At 32.0% G+C, this 27,572-nt stretch overlaps 1 protein-coding gene across 1 annotated transcript; it reads right to left on the bottom strand.

Annotated features, from left to right (window-relative positions):
- Positions 1–954: 954 nt before the first annotated feature.
- Positions 955–26,629, bottom strand: LOC129953909 (phospholipase B1, membrane-associated). Its single transcript, XM_056067449.1, has 6 exons — positions 26,473–26,629; positions 14,798–15,038; positions 2,318–2,658; positions 1,788–2,241; positions 1,399–1,525; positions 955–1,328 (listed from the first exon to the last, which is right to left on the bottom strand). Exons 2-6 carry the CDS (start codon positions 14,993–14,995, stop codon positions 1,174–1,176), a joined length of 1,275 nt encoding a protein of 424 aa, XP_055923424.1. The 5' UTR covers positions 14,996–15,038; positions 26,473–26,629; the 3' UTR covers positions 955–1,173.
- Between the last annotated feature and the right edge of the window lie 943 nt (positions 26,630–27,572).

Here is a 27,572-nt window from a genome sequence, read left to right as displayed (position 1 = left end):
TCAGGCTTCATTTATGAGCGGATGAAGTAGTTCGCTTGATGACGTTGGCGCTGCTTGTAAAAACTCTGCGGAAATTCCATCAAGTCCTACCGCTTTGTTGTTCTTAAGTGCTTTAATTGCGGCAACGATCTCATCTTTACTGGGAGGTGCGGTGCAGATTCGGGGATTAGTTTCTTCAGGCGCTTCAGAAGGTATCGGCTAATCGGTTTAAAACAGAGGGAAAGTGTTCTTTCCACCCTCTGACTTGCTCATCCACCGAACTTGTGTTGCTTTGAGCTGTGTGTCCCGGTCAGCTATTTGGTTATTCTGTAAACGGTCCTGCTGTCGCACCTGCTTGCAGCATCTTCTGCTTCTTATGCCAATGCGTTGATGTAGTTACGCTTGTCGTGGCGCTCACTGCGGCGAACCTCTTTCTTTTTCATGCTATACGAGGACCCCAGCTCATTTCTTTCTTCCTCTTGTGCAGCAGTTATTCGAGACCTCACACGTTTTACAAATGAGCAAACATTTTTACTGGCTGTGGGACATTGCAGTTCGTCAAAAAAAAAATGAACAAAATAAATCAGAATAACTTTAGAGACTAGCAATGCATAACTGATTGATAACTGATTTCAATGAATCTATAATACCCTACTAGAATATGTCTATCATTGAAATTTAATGTTTATAGACCTGCCATCGAGTAAAGTTAAAAGTTAAGCTGATTTTTGCCTTGCCTACATGCCGTCACAATGAACATGTTATAAATGGAGCTATTCCACACCTTTCATCTCCATAAATCAATTTTAGTCTAGAATTTTTATATTTTATTTTTGAACATTAAATTAGCAAATTGGTTTTTGTAATGCTTTTCTTTTTTTGTAGTTTTTAAACTTCTTTTAACAGTTAAATATTTCAAGATTGTTGCGGTTGATTTGAAAAAATAAGCTAGAATTTTAAAACTATTCGCCAACAAACTTGAATTTCTATTTAATTTTATAACACAAATTTGAAGTTAAAAGAATAAATAACGAAGTAAAAAGTATCCCTTTTTTATAAAACATAAATAATTTAACCCATACTTTCACAACACCAGCCTTTAAGTTTAAATATAATTTAAAATTCTACATGATCACAGCTCTTAAAATAGTCTTAAAGAATTACATAAAAATAAAAACAATTAAGTATGCATTTTTATGTTTCTGACGAAGTACTCCATTCAGTGTTACTCCTTGTTGCAAGATAAGGTCTTTCAAATGTGGGGCATGCAATTCTATCAAATGGATCCATTAACAAACTTGTTTTACAATTGTGTGGCTCTAGCATATTATTCCACAATGCATTTGCAGCTGAAATAAATAATATTTATATTAAATTAACTTTTTATCCACAAAAAAAAACGTAAATAATGGAACCTACCAGCAGCGTGTCCTCTTTGACTCAAATGGAAACAATCCACCGATAAAATTCGGTAATCTGTGTCACCATTTAATCTAGTTGGTAAATCTCCGAATTGTGTGAATGGTTGAAAGTTAACCGTGAAAGTCTATAAGTAAAAAAAATCCCTTGAAACCACATTCTTTGAATTCAAAATTGACGCCCTATCACGAATCGTAATCGAAGGCTTTTACCACCACCGAAAAAAACACTAAAAACAAAGAAGTTCGTAGCACCAGAATCTCATACAATTTTATATTTCGAACGGATTTGGTAATAGTTTTTTTTTCAGAATTATTAAAAGTTTCCGATTACAATGGACCAGAACAAGACACAACTCAATTGCAACCACAATGTATACGTATTCTTACCTCAGTATTGAATTCTTCTCGATTTGCAACTCTCGAATCCAATTCAACCCATTTCAATATTATGGATTCGTAATAATCTAACGTATGCGAGTCTTTGCCCATCAAGCATGGACATTCAAATCTTAAAGTTGTTTGGCATTTATCTGGCAAATTGATCATTCTCGTGAGTAACCTCAAATTTGGTGCCGGCACAATATTCACCATAAGTCTTGGAACATTATCTCTGAGGAACCGTAATGTCTTTATCATATTTTGTTCGTGTAATTTAAGAACTGTTTTTGGATTAGAATAAAAACACATGTCCGAACAGAAGTCGTTGTTTCCAATTAAAATTGTTAATAGTTTCCAATGTTTATTCAAATTGACCATTTTGTCAGCTGTTAAACGTTTAACTAATATTTTTGCTTCGTATGGCATATCCCTTGACATTGCTCCTAATTCAGCAACATTAAATCTAGAAAAATGTGTGAAAGAAACATGTGAGACGGTGAAGGACCCCGTCCTTAAAACTTAAAAAGGTTTGAACTTACTTTGACAAACGATTGGTAGACGATCCATCACTCAATGAATATCCATATAAATTTGGATTGAATTCTTTAAGAATATTTGGAATAGTCAAATATTGTGTCCAGTTTCCTTGACCTCCAATCGACCAAGACGCTCCTCGATTCTCAACAAATATCTGAAGAAGATTTGTTGCAAATATTCCATTGCCAGCAGTTAGAGAATCTCCCATGGCGCATATAATATCGATATCGCCAGGTCGCAAACGATGTATGGAAGTCGGTGGGTTGTCACTTCTTCTGGGTGGTTTATCATTTGGATCACAGAAGTAAGAAGGTTGTTCATTTCTTAAGTACACTTGTCCTTTCTATTCAAAGAGTTTGGAATAAGGGAGATTTTGTAGCCTTTGCAAGAGATGTCATATGATGTTTAATATTTACATAAAATTAATACAAAAAATTTAAATATTAACAATACAAATACAATCTACAAAAAAAAACTTAATCCCTTTTTCACTTCACTGTTTAAAGTGACTTTATGATTTGGGGATGATAGCTTTCCTAACCATAACTCCTATAAAAATATGTTCATTCCAAATATTTGTCTTTTTTAAATTAATGCATTTTAACGTTTGGGTTTTAGTTTCTTTGAAAGCACTTAACATTTGCTAAAATAACCAATCCATGCTTTATATTGAAAATCCTTAGAAATCTTCAATCTAATTTCATCTTTTTTTGAAAGTTTAAGCTTTTTAACCTTCCAATTGTGTAAGTAATAGTATCTGTTTTAGGTTACGATACCATAATGGCATGGTTTCGATAGATCCACGAATTTGATCTTTAATGTCTTAAATGGATTGTGGAGCATTGTCATAGACTTTACTATCTTCAATGTATTTAAAGAAAAAAGTCTAAAGCTGTTATCACAAGGGTTTCGTGAGGAAATTAGGTTACTTTTTTAGTAATAGTCTAGTTTTCACTTGTCAAATTTAAAAGATGATAGCTTCAAAAGTGGCAGCTAAACAAATAGCACAATATTCAAATAATGAAACCTCTTATTGAAAACTCTTTAAATATTGTATAAATGTAAAAAACTTATAACAAGTAAGGTAAATAGATTTTTGAATTAAATTTGTATAACTTATATTACACAATGACATCAGACCTCTGTATGATATTTATACATGTTAATTACTTTTACATTGAGTGTTGAAGCTAAAGTTATGTTACAAAAGAAGTCTTTCATTGAGTAAATACAAAACAGAATTGTACTTACATTGGCTATGCACATTTCTTGCTTAATGAGTACAAAATTTGTCTTTTGAACTTTCTTAATTACGGAAAAATATTTGTCACTGATATGATTTTCAGATATTTTTCCAAAGACAGATTATTAATTATGCTTGGTCCGTACCCAGACTGAGCAGAATATAAATATCAAAATCGGTTTTGTGTATTTCGAGATATTTGAACTAAATTTGTTTAAATCTTTATTTATTTGCAATAAAAGATCATTACGAGTAACTGTGATTAAGACAGTACTACTAGCCAACTTCCCATGGGAAGTTATTGTAATGGGTCCGATTTTTCAAATTGAAAATGCTGACATTTCTCGACGTTTCAAGGTCCCTAGACTCGAAATAAAAGATTTTTAGAAAGATGTCTGTGCGTGCGTGTGAACGTACGTTCGTACGTCCGTAAGTTCGTCGTCCATAGCTCAAGAACCAGAAGAGATATCGACTTAAAATAAATTTTGTTGTACAGATAATAAGGCAGAAAGATGCAGAAAGGGCTCTCTAGAAAATTGCGTGGGTGGTTTTTTTACCATAGCAGTTTTTAAAAAAGTTGAAAATTTTGGTTAACTCTAAATATCTTACGAACCAATCACACAAGAGACTTGAATTAAATTTTATATAATATATTGTAAAGTGATATCAAAGAAATATATTTTTTGAAAAAAAATCCATTTAACGTTTTTTTTTTATAAATCAAAAAAACTGAAAAAAAAAATTTGTCCCTCCAAAATTTTACGACTAAAATATGATTTCACCTCCAAAACACTTTTGTGCAACGAAGAATAATGTTTTTGACGTCTTATGAAATTTTGAGAATAATCGAATTGACAGTTTTTTTTATAAAAAATAAAAACCTAAAAAAAAAATCAATAAAACTTGGTAAAAATTGATTTTCGACTCAAATATCTTTTTAAAACTTTGAGATATTGGCTTAAATTTACTTTTATCTTTCAAAAAATATTGTTGTCAACATTCAGTAAAATTTTGAAAAATCGAATTGACAGTTTTTGCACAAAAAATTAAAAACCGATAAAAAATTAACAAAAGTTGGTAAAAAATGATTTTCGAGTCAAATATCTTTTCAAAACTTTGAGATAATAGCTTTAAACTAATTTTTACTTATAAGAAATATTGTTTTCAACATTATTACAAATTTTGAGAAAAATCGAATTGACAGTTTTTTTTACAAAAAATAAAAACCTAAAATAAAATGTATAAAAGTTGGTAGAAATTGATTTTCGACTCAAATATCTTTTCAAAAATTGTAGATATTGGCTTTTAACTACTTTTATCTTTCAAAAAATATTGTTGTTAACATTCAGTAAAATTTTGAAAAAAATCGAATTGACATTTTTTTTGCAAAAAATTAAAAACCGAAAAAAAATTAACAAAAGTTGGTAAAAATTTACTTTCGACTCAAATAGCTTTTCTAAAATTAAAAATATTGGCTTCAAACTTATTTTATTTCACAGAAAATATTGTTTTCGATATTCAGTAATTTTTATATAAAAATCCAACAGTCCAATAAAATGTACAAAAAATAGTAATAGTACGCAAATTTGGTAAAAATTGATACAAATCGACGGACGGGATGGGAAGTTATCAGTGTGGGTCGCATCCCAGCCTCTTTTTTAATATGCAACTGACCTACCCTAGTTTATAAAGCTTCATAGAAAATATTGTCATAGTAAATGAATTGTTTATCACAAAATGAGTTTTTGATAACAATGTTTATAGACCAAGTGCCGGCAGAAAATATTGGGAGTGGAGCGATAACCCAAATATATACGTATATGCACATGTATGTGTAGATAGGCAACATTATGCCAAATTCAACCGTCTGGCAAAATGCGCGAAAATCGAAATGATAACCACATGAATGATACATCAAACAATTCTCTCGATTGTAAAAATGTGTGTCCAAGGCGTTTTACTTTCAGTCTTCCCCTTGCCAGACGCATTTTAATACTCCTTAAAAAAAATGTCAACTTAAATCCTTAATATTTTTTTTTTCCTATTCCAAGCACTTCTCCTAAAGTATGAAGCTAAAAGAATGTACCCACAATTAAAACATCAATTTAAGTTTGAGCAATGTTTACTTTAGTTTTCTCGAGGTGTCGTAAGAAAAGCTGACTTATCGGTTTTAATCATTGACCCATCCAAGTGTCCAAAAGATTGACAAACTGGTGTAAATGGGTACTTAAAAATTTGCTTCATATCAATTTGGTGCGAATTTTTCTGGGGCTACGAAAAGTATATTTGCAATCAAATTCCTTTCTATATTTCTTGAATTTTCCCACATGCAACTGTTTTTGCCACCTTGTTTTCTGAAGCAAAATTTAAAATGTTCGTTTTTGAAATTCTGTTTTCAAATCTCTTGGGATCGACTCTGCACTCATTCAAGAATGTGTCACGTTTTTTTTCTCCCAACTGCTTTACATTAAGCAAAAATTGTTCGGTTGGCTGGGATGCACATTTTCCGGTGCATATGTCAAAAAGTCTTTCACTCTCCTGACGGATTGTATAAGAAAAAGGATTGCTGAAATTTTCTACTTCCGTTGTCAACTTCTTCAAGCCTTCAGAAAATTTTGTATACAACACTCAAGGGCCTTGCACATGAGAGCGAATAACGAATGGACGAACAAACGTGATTTTACACACTTCAAAAAGTCAATTTCAAACAAAAACACAAATAAAACATACGAGTAAGACACTTATGTTAGGATAATAAAATTTGCATTTTGTTCTTTAAAACAAGACAATTTTGTAAAAACAATTTGGTAGTAACGAATTGCCGTATGGTTGCTACGAACTGTCAAACACTATTCGCGTTCCACATTATAAACACTCGTTACGATCAAAATAATTGCGCGTGCTTAACCTAAAAAGATCATTCTTGTTTTGGTTTCGGTGGTGAATGGTGTTCGGCTGTGGTCATAGTCAAACTTCATTCGGGACGAATTGAAAACACTATTATGGTAAATAGAAAAAAAAAATATTTACGATTTAATTGGCAAAATTCTTTTAAAAAGTGTTAAAATGCGTCTGGCAAGGGGAAGGCTGAAAGTAAAACTTCTGGGGCACACTTTTTTGACATCAGGGCACCTTCCCCTATTTATATCCATTTATGTTGTTATGTGTTTTTTTAGAAAACTTCCTTGAAAAGTACCTAATTCTGCTAACAAAAAGGCCAAAGTAAAGGGTGTTTTTTTAACGTGTGATTTTTAAGATAATTTTTTAAATAACGCATACAATTTAATAATATGGCCGAAAAATTTAGCTTTATTATAAAGATAAAGGTTTTCCATTATGTTTTAAAAATGATTTCGGGCAACTGCCTGGCTCGAACAAATTCCAAGCGTGAGTTCCAATTTCCGACAACTTTTTTTAGTATGGGAGGAATTTGGGTCCGTATGTCAGCAAAAACGCGCCGATATTCTTTTCCAAGGCTTCAGCGTGGACAATAGACTTCTCAATACCTGACACAATTTTGTAGGACAAACCACAATCCCACGATGCGAGATAAGGCGCTCACCAAAAGTTTTCTTCGATAAATTGATTGTTTCTCTGCGCCGCCGCCGTCGTCGGTCGTACGAATCGAACTTTTATTTGGATAATACATTTTCAAGATTTGCAAATGTTGTCCAAGGTATTTAAATCTATTCAATTTGGAATGGCAAAAAAAATTTAAGGAAAAATCAAGCGACAGCTGTCAAAAAGACCAACTCTGAAAAAAGTATTACCAGATTGAAAACTACACCTCAAAAAGGCACCATTGACATTGCGTGTCAGAACCCTGTTATTTTTTGCAAAGCGTAGCCTTTATCACACTATAATACGACCTTTTACTTTCTCTGGTCAAGAATCAACTAGAAATAAATCCTCAGGAAACCAATAGGCCAATAGAACCTAAGTGCAGGATTTTTGTTACGCTAATGTTAGTCATATAAAATAAAACAAACAATTAAACTCAATAACACTTTACGCAGCTTCTTGTCTCATTATGTTTCTCCAAACTACTTGGCCTGAACTTTGCGGAGACATCAACGGTCCGAAAAATAATACTGAGAGTTTGCCAAGATTTTCAGAATGTACTATCACCAATTTATATGCCCGAGTACAACACAAGTGATTGGCAAAATATAAGCATTAAATTCAACAATCAAACAGTTGAAAATCACAGGTCTAAATAAACACCATTTATATATTGCGTGACAGAGCAAAGATTGTAATCGGTATTTTAACTAAAGCCGCTCCCTCACTTTTCGGTGTGGTATCGGTTCTTCAGTTTAATCGGTACATATTCTGTACCCTAATCTAACTGTGCTCATACATTTCAATGGCGCCCTAATGATTTGAGGGGTATGTTTGCAATCGGTAAACTGCGTTTCGGATTTCAATATTTACAAACATGAAAAACAGTTTTTATTATACTGAACGACATACCGATAATGATATTCGTTCGGTAATGGTTAAATTTAGATTCAGTTATCAAATCGAAAGTTAGATAACGATCATAGGAGTATAATTTCAAGCTTTATTCTGACCTTATGAAATATAAATACTATCCGAATCCAATCTAAGCTGGATTTGAATTTCCTAAACGAAGTTACAGTTCTTTTTAGAGCAATATGAAGTATTCCACGTTGCAATTAAGTTTCTTTTGAGGAAATTGGTATTAAGTCAAGAAATTACATACGACAATTTTTTTGTTCAACTTTGCTTGAACATTTCGAAATCTATGCGACTGATTTTTTATTTAGCTTAGGCGCCATCATTGGTTTTCATCATTGAAAACAATGAGGTCAATAAAAAAAAAATCATGATTTAAATCTACCGAACAAATTTTACTGACAGAAATCTGTCATTTGAATTGTGTGAAATTGGAACACAAACAAGTGGAACGATTCGTTTTACTTTTGAACATAAAAGTATCAGCTGTTCAGGAAAATTATTTTCCGTCAGGAAAATAGAAAAATACATTTTAAAATAAACGAAATGGAATTTTTTTATATTCAGCTGTTCAGTTAAAATGGAATGTTATCATTAAAACTTTAAAAATGGAACTTGGTATAAGAATTCATCATATTGCATTTATTTTTAACTTCCCATAAGAAGTTATTGTAATGAGTCCGATTTGTCAAATTGAAAATTTTGACATCTCTCGACGTTTCAAGGTCCTTAGAGTCGAAAAAAGTACCTATTTAGAAAAATATCTGTGCTTGCGTGTGTTCGTACGTCCGTTCGTTCGCTACGTGTTTTTCGTTGTTCATAGCTCAAGAAAAACCTGAGATAATGACTTCAAATACATTTTTTTATACTTGAGAAAAATCGAATTAACCTTTTTTTATAAAAAATAAAAACCTAAAAAAAACATTACTCAAAGTTGGTAAAAATTGAATTTCAACTCAAATATCTTTTCAAAAAAATTAGATTATGGTTTTCAACTAATTTTATCTTTTAAGAAATATTATTTTCAACATTCCGAAAAATTTTGAGAAAAATCAAATTGACTGTTTTTTACAAAAAATAAAAACTTAATCAAAAAAAATAATAAAAGTTGGTAAAAATTGATTTTTGACTCAATTATCTTTTAAAACTTTAAGATATTGGCTACTACTACTACTAGTTTAATTTATAAAAAAATATTGTTGTTAATATTTAGTAAAATTTTAAGAAAAATCGAATTGACAGTTTAAAAAAAAATAAACTTAAAAGAAAATTTAAATATTTAAATATGTTTTCAAAACTTGGCTTTCAGCTAGTTTTCACTAACAAGAAATATTGTTTTCAACATTCTGAAAAATTTTAAGAAAAATCAAATGGATAGTTTTTTTTACAAAAAATAAAAAAAAAACTAAACAAAAAAAATTAATAAAAGTTGGTAAGAATTGATTTTCGGCTAAAAATTGAGATATTGGCTTTTAACTACTTTTATCTTTTAAAAAATATTATTGTCAACATTCAGTAAAATTTTTAGAAAAATCTAATTGACTTACAAAAAATAAAAACCTAACAAAAAAACAATACTAAAACTTGGTACAAAATTACTTGCGACTCAAATAGCTTTTTAAAAATTAAAAATATTGTCTTCAAACTTTTTTTACTTCACAGATAATAATAATAATTCAACTAACAACTTTTTTAACCCAACACGAAAACCTACAAACTTTTAAGCAAGACAAATAGACAGACGGGATGGGAAGTTATCAGTGTGGGTCGCATCCCAGCCTCCTTTTTTCTGAAAATTAAGCTGAAACTTTTTCAAAGATGCTAAACAAAAATTTGACTGATGGATTTTACTGATAGCTATAAACAGCGCCTTAGACAGTGCAAGAAGTAATTTTATTATTTTTTTAATGAATATTTATAAGGGGCTGGTTATACTATCGGTAAAATCCATCAGTAAAAATTGAAACAGGAGGAATCTGAAATGTTTTACTGATGAGCGTTTATGGCTATCAGTAAATGTTAGTCATTAAATGTTGTTTTATTTCGATCATAACATCGAGCTTCGCGCCTCAGACAATTTTTAACTGTTGCTTTAATCAGTAAAATTTTAAATGATGTGATCAGAACAGTAAAAAATTGGAACATCGGGAACATCGACAGTAAATCGAAATGGTTTTTTTTTTGGCTTTTGGCAGTCAGTTGTTAAGTAAAATGAAATTTCATCATTAAAATGGATTTATAAATGAAATAAAACTTTAAAATCATTATCACTTTTTGAAAAAAATACTTGAACATAGGATTCATCTTATTGCATCAATATTTTGCTGGAAATAAATCTCTAACATGTTCAAAAACTAAAATTTTAGTGATGGATTTTACTAATAGCTGTAACCGGCCCCTAAGAAACATGACAACAAAATTATATGTCGTATGATGGTATTTGTGTTCTGAATCGAAAATTGAAAGCAATTCTGTGACATGTAGTAACGAACAATACTGTTGGGTTAATCCGCTTGGCTCTTGAAGATTTTGAATCTCTTTGTGAGAAAAGACAACAAATTTAGAACAAGTGGTTCTTTATTTATTAATTCAGTTTAAAGAAGATTAAAATTCCTGAAATATATTGTTATGCTTTTAAACTAATTAGAATATGATTTAATAATAAACTTACTTTATGGTTTAGAAACCAAGGATTAAAGCACAAATTTAAGATTATTAATCAGACAAAGTATAATCAGTTTGGATTGAATTTGTAAGATTAAATTATGAGACATCGGAAATAAAATGAAAATGACAATTATATAATATATATGATTAAGTTATAAGTAATTCAGCACATTTAGAAAAAAGGGTATAAGAAAGTTTGAAACAAAATGTAGTAGAATAAGTTACAGGGTGTTGACAGTGGCGCTAACAAATACAATCCAAGAATGTTTCCCTAATATTTGTAGTTATCCTTGGGTAAAATCGGCTAAGGTAACAATTGACTTACAAATTTTGGATTGGATGTGTTTTAATAACATTCTTAATAACTTTTCTTGAATTTTTTCGAATGTCGTAAGTTTTGTCGTCAAAAGAATGTTTTTTCGTCTGTGCAAGCGTGTGGTAGCTCTAGAGTAAACATATTTGTTTGAAAATCACATTTTCGTTGCGTTGTGACAACTTTTAAGATATCAATTTGACTATCAACTTACGTATGTAGATCAAATTCAATCATTTTGATTGTTATTTACCAACAAACACCTTGTTTATAGTCTAGCATTAAAGTCCAGATCTGAGAAGATCATATGAAAGATCATATGTCAATGTCAATTTGACTACTTATATATTATGTGTAAGTATTCTAATGTAAATTTTACCAAATGGTAAAAAAAAACCTCCCAAGGGTACCAGCCACAAACCGAATCCTGTAAATTCAATCAGGGGAACATCGTAGTAGAATTGCAGTCGATGCTGAGAATATGGAAAGATCACTTCTCCAAATTATATATAACAGCGATGACGAACCGCTAAAAGGGAGATATAACCACTCAACCTCGGCGACGCAGGTCAACAATTCCGCCTACCCGACCTTGACGAAGTGAAGATAGCTAAGCTATATCTACACTTAAGCTGCTGGAGCTGACGGCACCGCTGCCGAACTATTCAAAGCAGCAGGCGATGACTTGGTACGGAGCATGCACCAACTCATCTGCAAAATATGGTCGGAAGAAAGCATGCCCGATGAGTGGAATCTCAGCATAGAGTGCCCGATACATAAGAAAGGAGACCCTCTAAACTGCGCCAACTACAGAGGCATCAGTCTCCTTAACATTGCGATAAGATCCTCTCTGCCGTATTATGTGAACGTCTGAAGCCATTCGTCAACAACCTGATTGGTCCTTATCAGTGTGGCTTCAGACCAGGAAAGTCCACTATCGACCAAATATTTACACTACGGAAGATCTTGGAAAAAACCCAAGAGCTTCAAATCGATACCCATTATCTCTTTATCGATTTTAAAGGCGCGTATGATAGCATCTATAGGGAAGAGCTCTACCTAGCAATGTGTAGTGTTGGCATCCCTGTCAAACTTATCCGTTTATGCAGAATGACGATGGAGATCTCACCGATGCATTTGTTGTCAAAAAGGTTTTAGACAAGGCGATGCACTGTCATGCGACTTCTACAACATCGTTCTAGAAAGAATTGTGCAAAACTCAACCGTCAACACTAGAGGCACAATCTTCCAAAGGTCCATCCAATACCTCGGATATGCAGATGATATTGACATAATTGGAAGATCAAAGCGAGATGTCAGTGCAGCGTTTTTGAGCATTGCGACGGAAGCGAAGAAGATGGGTTAAGTGATCAATGAGGACAAGACCAAGTATATGCTGTCATCAAAAAAGTACACTGAACAACGACGTCTTGGACAAAACGTCACCAAGGACAGCTATAACTTTGAGGTAGTTAAGGACTTTGTCTACCTAGGCACCGCTATTAACACAGACAACGAAACCAGCGCTGAAATCAAACGAAGAATAACTGTTGCAAATCGATTTTTTCGAGTGATTTTTGGTCCCGTACGCATAGATGGAGAATGGAGGAGAAGATATAACGACGAATTGTACGAGCTGTAAGGTCACACTGACCTAGTTAGCAGAATTAAAGTCCAACGGCTAAGATGGCTAGGTCATGTAGAGCGGATTTACATCAACGCTCGAGCCCGGAAGGTCTTCGAATCTACGGCGCAGTAGAGGAAGACCGCGACTCAGGTGGCGCACCCAGGTGGGAGAGGACCTCAACCAACTTGGCGTGCGAAACTGGAGGCAGCTAGCTAGGGACCGAGCTGGCTGGAGACGCATGTTGGTTGAAGCCCAGGTCCGCCCGGACTGTAGCGCCACCTTAAGTAAGTAAGTAAGTATTCTAATGGTTTTTTTAACTTAACATAGGAAGTTATTGTAATGGGTCAGATTTGTCAAATTGAAAATTTTGACATTTATCGACGTTTCAAGGCCCCTAGAGCCGAAATAAAAGATTTTTAGAAAGATGTCTGTGCGTGCGTGTGTACGTACGTTCGTACTTCCGTACGTTCGCGAAGTTTTTTTCGTTGTCCATAGCTCAAGAACCAAAAGAGATATCGATTTGAAATAAATTTTGTTATACAGATAATAAGGCAGAAAGATGCAAAAAGGGCACTCAAGAAAATTGCGTGGGTGGTTTTTTTACCATAGCAGTTTGAAAAAATGTGAAAAATTTGGTTAACCCTAAATATCTTACGAACCAAAAACGCTAAAGACATAAATTAAATTTTATAAATCAAAAAAACTGGAAAAAAAATTGTCACCTCCAAAATTTTATGACTGAAATATGATTTCATCTCCAAAACAATTTTGTGCAACGGAGAATAATGTTTTTGATATCTCATAAAATTTTGAGAAAAATCTTATTGACAGTTTTTTTATAAAAAATAAAAACCTAAAAAAAATCAATAAAAGTTGGTAAAAATTGATTTTCGACTCAAATATCTTTTCAAATTTATGAGATATTGTCTTTAATTTACTTAGATCTTTCAAGAAATATTGTTGTTAACATTCAGTAACATTTTGAAAAAAATCGAATTGACAATTTTTGTACAAAAAATTAAAAACCGAGAAAAAATTAACAAAAGTTGGTAAAAATTGATTTTTGACTCAAATATCTTTTCAAAAATTTGAAATATTGGCTTCAACCTAATTTTATCTTATAAGAAATATTGTTTTCAACATTCCATAAAATTTTGAAAAAAATCTAATTGACCGTTTTCTTACAAAAAATAAAACTCTAAAAAAAAAAACAATACTAAAAGTTGGTAAAAATGTACTTTAGACTCAAATAGCTTTTCAAAAATTAAAAATATTGGCTTCAAACTTATTTTATTTCACAGAAAATATTGTTTTCAATATGCAGTAATTTTTATATAAAAATCCAACGGTCTTTTTCCTCATAAAAAATAAAATCTTAAATAAAATCTACAAAAAATAGTACGCAAATTTGGTAAAAATTGATACGAGTACATTTATAGACAAACTTTTAAGCAAGACAAATCGACAGACGGGATAAGAAGTTATCAGTGTGGGTCACATCATAGCTTAATTTTAGGTATCAATTTGACTATCAACTTACGTATGTAAATCAAATTTTGATTGTTATTTACCAGCAAACACCTTGTTTAAATAAGTATTATCTATAGTCTAGCATTAAAGTCCAGATCTGCGAAGATCATATGAAAGATTATATGTCAATGTCAATTTTACTACTTATAATATATTATGTGTAAGTATTCTAATGGTTTTATTTTAATTTATATTTGGTCCACAAACAACGTTTTTTCATAGCTTACATAAATACTACAATTGATGTCTCATCAATTTAGCCAAAAGAGCAAAAGAGAACTCGATTATCTAAAATATAATTAACAAAAGAATAAAATAAAAACGCTTTGTCATGATCACATTAAATGAAAGGAAACTTAAAAAACAAATTCAATGTCAACTTTTTCTATCATAGCAAAAATTATTAACGCACATAAATATACTTGTGTGTAGAACTCTACCTGGAAATCTTTAAAACCTGAACTATCTTATAGCTAATATTTTGTTTTGATTAAATCTTTAAAAGAACAAGTTTTTCATTAAGAACGATTTGCTTAAACAAAAATAAAACATCAATTCTACGAGAATTCAATAAAAATAAATTTGCTACACAAAATTGTTTCTATAACGAAATATGTACTTACCCCAACTTTATTTTCTTCGTTATCGTTATTTTCATTCTTATGACCAGAACGAACAGATATATTCATAATATAGCCCTTTGATCGTCTATAAATTCCTATGAGTTCTTCGTCGAGGGCAGTGCGTTGTGTTGCAACATCCTTAGCCGCCAAAAATATCACAGCAATAATTATCGTGATGGCATAAATTAAATTCTTCATTCTTTTTTTATTTTAGAAGTTAAACGGAGAATAAAAACGTTAACTATATAATAAGAAGACAAATGGAGAGTAATGTTAATGCACATTATGTTAATTTATTTGTTTTAGATTTACATAAATTTGAGAACCTGAAGAATATAACATGAGTATGTAAATTTTTAAGTTATTTTGTTGATGACATTTAATTATTTAAATTGTATTTCCTATTAAATGCATATCATATTTTTGTTATGTACTATTATTTATATCGTTTATGACTCAAATCAATAAGAATGCATAATTGTTTTAATCCAAAAATGCAATAATTTAAACATTTTGACACGTCCTTTAAGCTTTGGCCAATTTTATTACCATTGAAGCATTTTTACCTTTTACCAATTTTATGAGAGGTGCATGTACTTATGCATTATTCTGTTTTAAGCCTTTTCATTGTTTTGTTTAAACTTTAAGAACTACAAGACAGCAGCGGTCGTCGGTATATTAATTCAGTTTTTGTTGTTGGAATGTTAATTTTATTTGTCTTAACGACTAGCATATTGGTTGCTAGTGTGACCAATGCAATATAAATATCAGTGGTCTAGAAAATTATGTTTTATTTTTAATTCACATAAGCAAAACAGTATTTTTTAAAGGGTTAAGTTGACCCGAATTCGAATCTCACGTTCAAATATAATTTTTTCTATTATGTACATTAAAAAATGCTAGACAACCAATAAAAGGGACTTTAAGGCTAAATTTAAGAACAACATATCCCTTTAAAATTAATTGTATGATAAATTTACAGACTTCAAATCTTTTATCTTGATCTAGAAGACGATCATTGTGTGTATCTTACTTAGTTTTTCGAAAGCGTTCCCTAGGTTAGGTGAGATTAAAGTGGCTGTCCAGGATGGAAACGGACACACTTAGGCCAGTTTAATGGCCGATTGTGATACCAAATGAATCTGGAGGCTTCCTCCTTAGCTCAATGGAACCAGCTTGAGTCCCTTACGAAACGTGAGAGGCTGATAATACCGATATGATTTAGATCGTTTAGATCGTTAAAGAAGAATTCTCCTAGGTAATTCTTGCGTTTTCGAGCTAGAGCAGGGCATGTGCAGAGAAGATGAAGAATCGTTTCTTCCTCTTCCACGTCCATACAGCTTCTGCAAAAGTTGAGAATACGCCTAGTCTCGTGGCGTGCTTTCTTATTAGACAGTGTCCGGTTATGACACCTATTATTGAGCTGATATGCGATCTGCTTAGAGAGAGCAAGCACCGTGACCGTTTTAAATCCAGTGTGGGCCAGATGTTTTTTGTGACTTGACACGTGGTGATGTTGTTCCACCTGGTGCCTGCCCTCCTCACAGCGTCTTGCTTTAGTAGCAGTTTACAAGTAGCGATTGGTATGCCAGTACTTGCCAAACGTGGTAGCATGGGCTGTACTGTACCGTTCCTGGCGAGTTCATCTGCCTTACAGTTACCTGGAATGTCTCTATGGCCCGGCACCCAGCAAAGGTGAATATTAAACTGTTGCGCAATCTCCATTAGAGATGATCGACAGTTATGGACTGTTAAAGACTTTGTAGAGACAGAGTCCAGAGATTTGATAGCGGCCTGGCTGTCGGAGAAAATACGGATATCAGATGTTGATATCACGTTTTCTTTGAGCCAAGACAAGACTTCTTTTATCGCCAAAAGTTTCGCCTAGAACACGCTACAATGATTGGGAAGGCGGAATGAGAGACTTCATTTCAGTCGTTCAGAGTACACACCTCCACCAACCCCTTCTTTTGTTTTTGACCCATCTGTGTAAAAATGGATCGACTCATCCTCCAAGAATGTCCTATAGAAATCTGGAAGTTTCTGTCGAATTGTTTTTGGGGGATGGTGTAGTCTGTGTGCTTGGATATTGATTCTAAGTACCTTAGAATTACGGAGTGGCCAATGTTATTGTTAGTTCACTACGACGAAGCATTGAGGCGAATAGCAGAGCTTGCAGCTATTTGTTTGCTAAATATGTTAAGAGGTGTAAGGTAGAGCAAGGTGTCCAGTGCCGCAGACGGGGTCGTGCGAAGCGATCCGCTTATACATAGGCAGGCTGAACGTTGGACTTTATTTAGCTTATCCCTGTTTATACCTTTCTCTAAAGCAGTCCACCATACTGCCACACGGTACATTAAAAACGGTCTGATTACCGATGTGTATAGCCAATGCGTGATTCTCGGTTGTAAACCCTATTATTACCAATAGCTTTTTTGCAAGAAAAGAGAGCTACAGTAGCTTTTTTTACTCTGTTTTTTTTCCTGTGTCTAAGACAAGACCCAGGTATTTAGCCTCGTCTAAGAATTTTAATTGGATTCCTTTAATATAGGGAGGGTTGACAAATGGAATTTTGTATCTCCTCGAAAATAAGACCAGATCGGTTTTGTGTGGGTTAACACCCACTCCACACCGATCAGCCCAAAGTATTAGTCTGTCCAAGGCATTTTGTAAGAGTTCTTTTAGGATATTAAGATGCTTTCCTGAAACTGCCATAGCAACGTCGTCCGCATAGGCTATTACTCTGAAACCCTCCGCATCCAGACTAGTTAGGATTTCATTCACCACTAGGTTCCAGAGGAGAGGGGATAGAACACCACCTTGCTGTGTCCCTCTACTAACGAATCGTCTGCTAGAAGAGTTGCCCAGTTTTCAGTTAATTATTCTGCTAGTAAGCATTAAATGAATTAACTCCCGAAGCGAACTCTCTACATTTAGAGATGTCAGTGCCGATGTGATTGCAGATGTGTCCACGTTGTTAAAGGCACCTTCGATGTCAAGGAAAGCAACCATAGTGAACTCTTTATGATGGAGGGAATATTCGATGGTGCGTACTAAAGTGTGCAACGCTGTTTCCACCGATTTACCTTTACAATAGACATGTTGAGACGAAGACAGAAGTCTTGTATCGATACGTGCCCTTAAATGGATATCAATCAATCTTTCCAAGGTCTTAAGAAGGAATGATGATAGACTTATAGGTCGTACCAGGAAAGTGAGTGTCCAATAGTAAGTTCAGTGATTCATTACTTGAATTTGTCCAGCTGGATTAATTGAAAGAATTTTCCGTAACCTAGAGGCTTCAGAAGTTTCTTCTATCGTGCCGCAGAAGGCTCGCCAAGAAGATCGCTTGGATTTTCTTAAAGCCTTCTTGTAGATCTTGTAGATTCTTAGGGATTCTTTGTAGAAGTCCCAATGAGAGGCTAGTGTTGCAAATTTGGCCCGGTTAAAAAGTTTCCTGCATTCTTTCCTGAGCGAGAAGCGATCAATATTATTGTACAGTATTTGATATTGCATAATATTATTGAACGTCTGAGTATATATTACAAGGTTGTACAATATTATTGAAGAAAATCAAAACCCCTTTGATATTTATTGCACAATATAAAATATTGTATCGTCTGTGGACAAAATTGTATAATATTTGTTCATTTAATTATAAAATTTGAAGAGTAAAGCCTTCGCGGAGTGAAACTGAGGTTGAACGATTATTTATTTTAGACTTATTCGACGTGTTAGCGACTCTGCCGAATTCGTGAAATATAAAAACCAAACACTTTTTATACACAAATTTGGAAAAAAAATTAATTTTTTTTTTTAAATCAAAAATAAAAACAATGACATTGATCATCAAATGTTATTGAAACAGTATAAGAGCTTATGCAGAAAAAAGCATTTTTTAAATCGGTTTATTGGTTTTGTATTCCAGGATTATATCTGTATATTATAGTGATTTATAGTGATTAAAGTTCTTCTCTTTTATATGCTGATGACCTTGTCATTCTTACTGATAATCCAGTAACTCTACAACTGCAATTTAACAAACTTAACCAGTATTGTAACTCTTGGTATCTTCAAATAAACACTTAAAAGTCGAAGATTATGGTTTTCAGATCTGATAATCATAATTTCAGAAATGACCGTTCTTGGAACCTTAATGGTGTAAGAATGGAGGTAGTCAAAAAAATTAAATACTTAGGTTTTACAATAACACGCAATTTAAACATTGGGCCTCATATAAAAGATAAAATATCAGTTGTGGAATCAGCCATTAACTGCATTTGGTCAAGTTTTTTTTAATAACAAATGTATCGAACCGATGGTAAAATTCAAAGTATTTGATACAACAATTAAAAGTTCACTCTGTTATGCTAATGAAGTGTATGGTTACAAAGTATGTGAAGACTTTGAAGTTATCCAGAGATATTTCTTCAAACGTGTATTTAAGGTCACTTTAAACACACCTTACTATGCAATACATATGTGTCGAATCTGAACTAACTCCAATTTTCTTAAAAACCTTAAAGCAAATGCGGACTATACTGTCAAAGTTTTAAAGAGATGTAATAATAATCTTCAAAGAAAAATACTCATGATTGCACTTCAGCGTTGTTACACGTCGTTCAAAGATTGACAAGAATTGGCTACTAAATATAATACAACATTGAATTCAGCCTTGAATAACTTTGGTTTATGGAAGTATGAATTCTATAACTGCATCTCAGCAATTGACGAAAAAATATTTCAAAATTCTCTGAACCGTGCTAAAGAGTCCATGCCAAAAACGATATACAGCAAACTGAACCACTGTTTGGCGGAGTCAAATTATTTTCGAAAAGAATTCAGTGTTAACGAGATGAGTTTAATATTTAAGATCCAAACTGAAAAGCTAAAGCTAAAATACAGACCTCATAAATAAATAAATTGGGTGGCAAAACAATCCGTTTGAGAACTAAGGCCTAGTGACTGACAACTCACAACCATTCCTGTGTGCGAGTACTGTTGTCAGGGATGGAAGGGACCTACAGTTTTAAGCCGAATCCGAACGGCAAATTTGATCGTCTGACGTGGTAGATTAACGGAACTGCCAATCTATCCTGTATCAGACCGCATTTGTCTAAAAAGAGGAATGCCTCTGGTGGAATGAACCCGCTCAAGCGTGCACTTTCAAAATACTCGTCGTTCGGATAGAACGCCCCGAAAATTAAATTGTTGGTCGAAGACATAGCTCTTGCAATGTGACCTCGAACGAGTTTTATCACGAAATTGTCAATTCTGTTGATTCGAGCCCCGTTGTATAGGACCTCGTTGGAATAGTAATGCACATAAGAAGATTCGGCTGTTCGATATAAGCCGGTACAGCGTCGTAAACACTGCCGCTCGAACACCCGAAACTTCTCCATCTGGGAAGGGGCAACGTTGAACCACACAGGACAACCATAAACGATCATTGGCCGTATGAGGGCCATGTAGCAAATTACCTTCACTCTGGGTTCAAGCCGACTGCTAAAAAACAGCCGTTTCGTCAGAGCAAAGGCTCCTCTGGCCCTGGTCAGAGCAGCATTTATATGTCTGTCGAAATATAAATACTGATCTAACCAGATACCGAGGTACTTCACTACACTTTTGCTCGCTAATGGCTGCCCGTGAAGATCAACGATGACAATCTTGCGCCAATTCTTACACGTATCCCTCGTGGCCCCAGCCAACGGAGTCCGGAACAGAATTGTCTCTGACTTCTGGACATTTATTTTCAGTTTCCAGTCGTCGCAATATCGCTGAATCTTGTCGAAATCACGCTGCAAGAGAATTCTAATAACCTCAACCTTTCGGGCCGTTCTGTACGCAATTAGATCGTCGGCGTACGCAATTGCCTTTGTAAGACTACCTATCAGATCGCTGGTGTAAATGCTGAAGAGAATCGAATCGAATCGAATCGAATCGAATTCACCGCTCCCTGTTGAAGACCATTTTTAATTGAGAATGTTGTACAATCCATCGCACTAACCATTATGCACCGGGTACTACTAATAATAGTACTAACAACATTATTAATAAACAATAACAATAAAACAAAATTCTAACTAACTGTTTCGTGTTCATATAATAAAATTTTCAACGTGCTTGATCGTAATGATGGATGTTTATTTGAAAAATTACCGAAATGAAATAAAAACTCAAACGTGACAGATCATTATTTTATTTGATATTGGCTTTTTATAGTTTGTTTGGCATATAATAGGACAGTTTATTTTGTATTAATGTTCATATACACCCAACGCTCATGATACCGGTCCAAATCTTTTTGAAAATTACATTCTCAACCCGAATTCCATTTGGATTGTAACTTTAATTTTCTTTTTGAATTTGAAAACGTCAAAACTATCAATTGGAATGTTCAAAGAGAAAATTAAAGGAATTGTATGTCAGTTTGACATATTCTTTGAAAATTCCATTATTACTGGTTTACATTTAAAAAAAAAAGTTTCATTTATGTCAAAATTTGAAGGTTTTTAATAAAACGAGTATTATATAAAATGCTTCTTCAAAGCCATGCCGACAAAAATCATGCAATGCGTTTATGAACAGAAAAACTACTACAAGAATGCGGCAGATATACAATATCAAAAACCAGTTCATAAATGTCATCAAACTAGGCGCCTATAAAAAAGTATGAACGAAATAATTAAGTTTTTTCTTTGAGTTACACGGGTTTTTTTTTCAAAATGTCCAATTGTTTTATTAGGACTTATTTTTCATGTTTTGAATGCAACAAATTCATTCATTTCTATGAAGTGAAAATATTATATTTCAACTTATTAATAACAAATCATTTTACTTTTTGCCAAAAAATTAATAAATATTCAATTATTTTGCCCTCACATCTTGTTCTGACATTTTCCTGCAGAACGGCAACATAAATAAAACGACTGCAGGTTGTTTGATCGCATTTCAGCTGCCAAACTGTTTTTTTGAACAGAGTTACCGACTGCAGTAATAGAGTGTATTTACATTTATGAACGCAAATCTTGCATTACTGCTGCATTTTTACATTCATGAAAATTCAATTATTTTGCCTTCAAAACTTGTTCTGATATTTTCCTGCAGAACGGCAACAGAAATGAAATGACTGCAGGTTTGATCGCATTTCAGCTGTCAGACTGTTTTTTTGAACAGAGCTACCGACTGCAGTAATAGAGTGTATTTACATTTATGAACGCAAATCTTGCATTACTGCTGCATTTTTACATTAATGAAAATTCAATTATTTTTCCTTCACATCTTGTTCTGACATTTTCCTGCAGAACGGCAACAGAAATGAAATGACTGCAGATTTGATCGCATTTCAGCTGTCAGAATGTTTTTTTTTTTATTGAACAGAGTTACCGACTGATGTAACGCAGTGTATTTACATTTATGAACGCAAATCTTGCATTACTGCTGCATTTTTACATTAATGAACTTACCCGTTCTTGTTTGACTTATATCTTATGTTTTGAGTTAACAATTGTTTCATAATTAAATGAATGTTTAATAAATGATAGTATGAAGTTTATTATACAGACCTCATAAGGATTATATAAATCATAATTGTAATCTTTGCAACCTTAGTCAAATCGAAAACGTTGATAACTTCCTAGCAAGATGTCCAATAGCATTCATTAAGGAAGTATCAATCAGCATTTTGTCTACATGACACAAGTATCAGCTTTCAACTTAATTATAGTAAATATAAAATATTGAATCGTCTGCAATATTTTCCAAATAATATTGAGCGTCTAGGGACCCCTTTAGTTACGATTACGAGTTTTTATTTGACTCTACATGAAAATCTTAACTTTAATGTTTTCATAGTTTTGAAACATTCGTTCTGAAGTGTATTCTAAGTATTGAAAGAAAATACGAACTTCGATTTTAACTATGTGCTCAAATTTTAAAAAATGCCCGTTTTCAACATTATTATAAATTTTTTTTTTAACTGAATATTAAATAAGTGAAATTATGATTTCGAAAACAATCACGAAATTTATTGAAAAAAAGTGACAAAGTCTCAAAATCTTATTACAAATTTTGTTTAAATTCAAAGAAAACGTAAGTGATAAATTAATATTGAAGTGGGTTTCGAACTTTGAGACTATCAAAAATCTAAGAAAAAAGATAATTTGATTTTAAATAAATTCCCAAAGTATAATAAATTAAGTGTGAAATGTTTAATTTGACGTGCATTTAAAATTCGAAAAATATGTTAACCTTAGTGGCCTTTTGCGGAATGTACGTATTATTAAGAGAAGTATAAATTTAAAATGTATATAATTTGTTTAAAATGTTACAACTTTTTAAAGAAAATGCTTAACAGTCAGGAATTTGTTTTATATTGAAGTCATTCTCATGTACTTCACTATTTTTCATAACCCTACATTTTTAATGAACAAAATAAAAATAGAGAATCAAAAGTACCCTATTATATTTATATTAATTACCCCCTGGGTTGTACATAAAACATATATGTATGTATGTGCTAAATGCACCTAGTACAATTTAATTGAAAGAAATCAATAATAAATTATTGCAATGCAATTTTAATTTATGATCGATAAGTGTATACAATTTAATTCTTCTGACAAAAAAATAACAATGTAAGAACATACAGTCAAACCTACTTAAATAGAATAAAATTAACATTTTAAATTAAATAGTTTGAATATAAATATTAAAAAATCTTAAAATAAATAGTTTGAGTACAAATATTAAAAACAAAAAATAGAATGACTAAAATCTCGAAATACTAATTCTAGAAAAGTCAAAATAAAGTCTAAAACACCTAGTATCGCTTGTTCATACATGTCCTAAGCACCTGAATTGAAATCTTAAAAACACAGCAGCTGGCCAGTCAAATCAACTTTTACTCAATATAGTTCTTGACAAATCTTAAGGATTGTCTCAAAAGTGAATTAATGTATTTTGTTCAATCAAGATTTTGTCTTTCTATTTTTTGATATTTTAGATAGTGTGGAAGACGACATCTTTGAATCTTTTCAATATCTCAGTTACTTTCCGGAAATTTTCAAAAATTGTGAGTCTTTTATTTGTTGTTGAAGGGAGTTTTAAATCATATGCTTTCACGGTTTTGAAAAAGTGAGTTGAAATCTAAAAAACAGAGCAGCTGGCCAACCAAATCTTAAGGCTTGCCTCAAAAGTGAATTAATGGATTTTGTTCAATCAATATTTTGCTATTCTATATTTATGATATTCTAGATTGTGTGGAAGACGACGAAAATATGACTTGAATCTTTTTAATATCTCTGTTACTTTCCGGTAATTTTGAGTCTTTCATTTGTCGTTGTATGGAGTTTTAAATCATATGTTTTCTAAGCTTTGAAAAAATGAGTTGAAATCTTAAAAATAGTGCAACTAGCCAACCAAATTTTAAGGATTGCCTCAAAAGTGAATTAAGTTCATTCAATATGTTGTTTTTTTTATATATATGATATTCTAGATTGTGTGGAAGACAACATAAATATGGCTTGAATCTGTCTTGAATCTTTTCAATATCTCAGTTACTTTCCAGAAATTTTCATAAATTTTGAGTCTTTTATTCGTCGTTGTATGGAGTTTTAAATGCTTTCACGGTTTTGAAAAAGTGAGTTGAAATTTTAAAAATAGAGCAGCTGACCAAATAAGCCAACTTATACTCAATACAGTTTTTAAAAAATCTTAAGGATTGTCTTAAAAGTGAATTAAAGGATTTTGTTCAATCAAGATTTTGTCTTTCTATATTTATGATATTCTAGATAGTGTGCAAGACGACATAAATATGGATTGAATCTTTTCAATGTCTCAGTTACTTTCCGAAAATTTTCATAAATTTTGAGTCTTTTATTTGTCGTTGTATGAAGTTTTAAATCATATGCTTTCACGGTTCTGAAAAAGTAAGTTGAAATCTTAAAAACAGAGCAGCTGGCCAATATACATAATATGTACATAGTTCTTGACAAATCTTAAGGTTTGAAAGTAAATTAGTGGATTTTGTTCAATCAAGATTTTGTCTTTCTATATTCATGATATTCTAGATTTCGTGGAAGACAAAAATATAACTTTAATCTTTAAAAAATCTTAGTTATGTTGGGGATTTTGCAAGACGAATTAATAGAGAACGACTTGTTGCGTTTTAAGGATATTTATTTAATAATTTGACAAAGCTGTACATCGATAACGAGAACTAAAAAGCATAACTTTCGGTTGAATCATTCGATCATAAGGTCCAATCATAATTTTAAACAACGATTTCTATGTACATTGACACAAGTAAACAACGAGTGCTTGCAGTTAGGCATAGTGCGATACAAAAGTTTACTGACTACTTTGGAATAGTATGCTACAGTATAACTTTCCGGAAATGTTCACTAATTTTGAGTCTTTCATTTATCATTGTACGGAGCTTTAAATCATATGCTTTCACGGTTTTTTAAAATATCTTACAGAGTTTATTTGTTTGTACTAATTTCAAGTTTTGAAATTTAGATTCTTTCCGTTAAAAATTTTGCTTTAACTTTTTCCAAAACTTTATTTAAGGCAGATAAAGACTCATAACATGGGATTATTTTCCTGAAGTTAATAAGGTGCTGAATAAAATAAAACTAATTTTAAAGATAAGGATCGTACATTTTTGGAATCAGCACACCTTTTATTTAAACGACGATAGCTCAAAATTCTGACGAAATTAAACAACGATTTTTTGAAAATAGAACGCAGGTTTCAGTTAATCGGCATTTAAATGACTGAACAAATTATCAATGCAAAAATCTTGGTTGGTTTTTCAATCAATCTATTTTTAATCAAGTGTAATAATTCTTTTGGTAATTAAAAAACTCGCAAGTAATTTAACATCAAGCACCTTAAAACACTTCTGGTAAGTCAAACATAAAGAAAAATCGTAATTTTATCACCACCAATCATGTCTTATTATTGTAGCGGTTTTTTTAAACTTTTTATAACTTTAACTTTCTTATCGGTAAAAACACAATTTTTAGTTAAAAAAGAAAGAAATGTTTAGAGGAAATTCACTTATCATTTTGCATAAGGAAATTTATTCAATACCATAAAATCGTTATTTTTTAAAATTATTGTTTCATTGTTTTTTTTTTAATAAGATATTTCAAATCGTGAACACCTTTGTTTTTTTAAATAGAAAATGAAGTAACAAACACTTTAATTTGAATTGTTCTTCCCGCTAATAAATAACTAATTATAAGCACTTAAAACCTCAAACCAATCCACAGAAAATAATTTAAACGAATTCATTTCTCACAACTAATAAAAACTTTACATTTATGTTTTACTTTTTAAATTAACACCAAAATTTGATACATATTAGCACAATGTAATTCTAATTTGAATTTGCCTTAAGAAGTGATAAAAAAGAACACAAATATATCGCTTGTTGCCAAATATGCTAATTAAAATATAGACTCAACTCCATTAATATGTATCATAAACATTTGAATTTTTATTTTGAACGTCCATGAACCCAAATCTCGCGTCCACATAAGTCCATAAATCAATTTCTTTTACAACCACGTGTTTATCTAGCTACATTTTTAATGATTATGTTTATTTTTATTTATTTATTTAAAAAAAAAATAAAAATTAACAATCAATTAAGTCGGGAATTATACCTGTCACAAAAACACAACTTTTCGTAGAACTTCCTAGTAGAACAAAAAAACGATCTTCCTAGAACTTCTGCACGCACTCTACCGACAGACAGGTACTTTTTTATATAAACCGTTCACGGCTAAGTCTAGAAAACGATAACCTAAATAAGCTCTATGGTCAGATCTTATATAAGCTTATGCAATCTGTATCTGAATTATTCTAAAACCAAATGCTGTCATTCCAGAAAATTTAAATTAGTTTTCTCTAAACGGTGCTATTGGACATGTGAAATGAGATGATGAGAATTTTGCTTTAAATTCAAATCTACATCAACACAGTGTGGCTTAAAACAAACTCATCATCATGATGACCGTTGAGCTAACATCAACGGTTTTTGATTGCTGACCAATTCAAATACAAGTTTATTTTGTTTTTTTTTTTTACTTCATCGTTCATCCAAATTCAAAACACAGACAAAAATTTGCATATTATTTGTTTTTTGATTTTACTTTTGATTTTACTTTTGCTTTTACCAACGAAATATGAAATAAACTCAGAATTATAAAAACAAAATGCCCTTCAACTTCATACGGCTTTCAAGATGAATGAGGAAATTTGTTTATTTTTCACTTTTTCGCTTCATTTGTTTGCAAGCTAGAACGATGAGTCGATACAAAAATTAAAAGTATAAAACAAAAACTAAAAAAAGCTAACAAATAGGTAAATGTCGTTAAGAGAGATTAAACAGATACATTTTATTGCTGCTTGCCTGTTACCTTTGGACGGTAGGCTATAGGCTGGGCACTGGGCAGGTTAGGCTATATAGGCAAGGCAAATTAAGAATCTTTGAAGTGATAATGTTCATGCTGCAGTTTGAAGATAATAAGTTTATGTGTTTTGTTTATTTAATTAAGGAGATTAATTATCTCAGAATAGGGGTATTTTTGCTATTTTAGGAGAGCCCATCAAGAATGATTGTAATATTCAAATTATGTATGTTTGTAGGATGACAGTCAGCACGTTTTATTTTTTCTTAATTTTATTTATTAACACTTTTTTGTTCATATATACATTTTGCATTCAAAACGAAGTGTAGGGAAATGACAATATGTCTTATTAT

Source organism: Eupeodes corollae, chromosome 1, assembly GCF_945859685.1.
Source record: "Eupeodes corollae chromosome 1, idEupCoro1.1, whole genome shotgun sequence".
NCBI lineage: Eukaryota > Metazoa > Arthropoda > Insecta > Diptera > Syrphidae > Eupeodes > Eupeodes corollae.
Note: the sequence above shows the minus strand (reverse complement) of the source record. Positions and strands in the feature narration are given on the sequence as shown.

Bases quoted from the DNA above. Each gene is read 5' to 3' on its own strand.
- LOC129953909 (XM_056067449.1), bottom strand. From the start codon at position 14,995: ATGAAGAATTTAATTTATGCCATCACGATAATTATTGCTGTGATATTT. The intron at 2,659-14,797 runs GTAAGTACATAT...CTCTTTGAATAG, and splicing joins ACGAAGAAAATAAAGTTGGG to AAAGGACAAGTGTACTTAAG. The intron at 1,329-1,398 runs GTAGGTTCCATT...TATTTATTTCAG, and splicing joins TCAAAGAGGACACGCTGCTG to CTGCAAATGCATTGTGGAAT.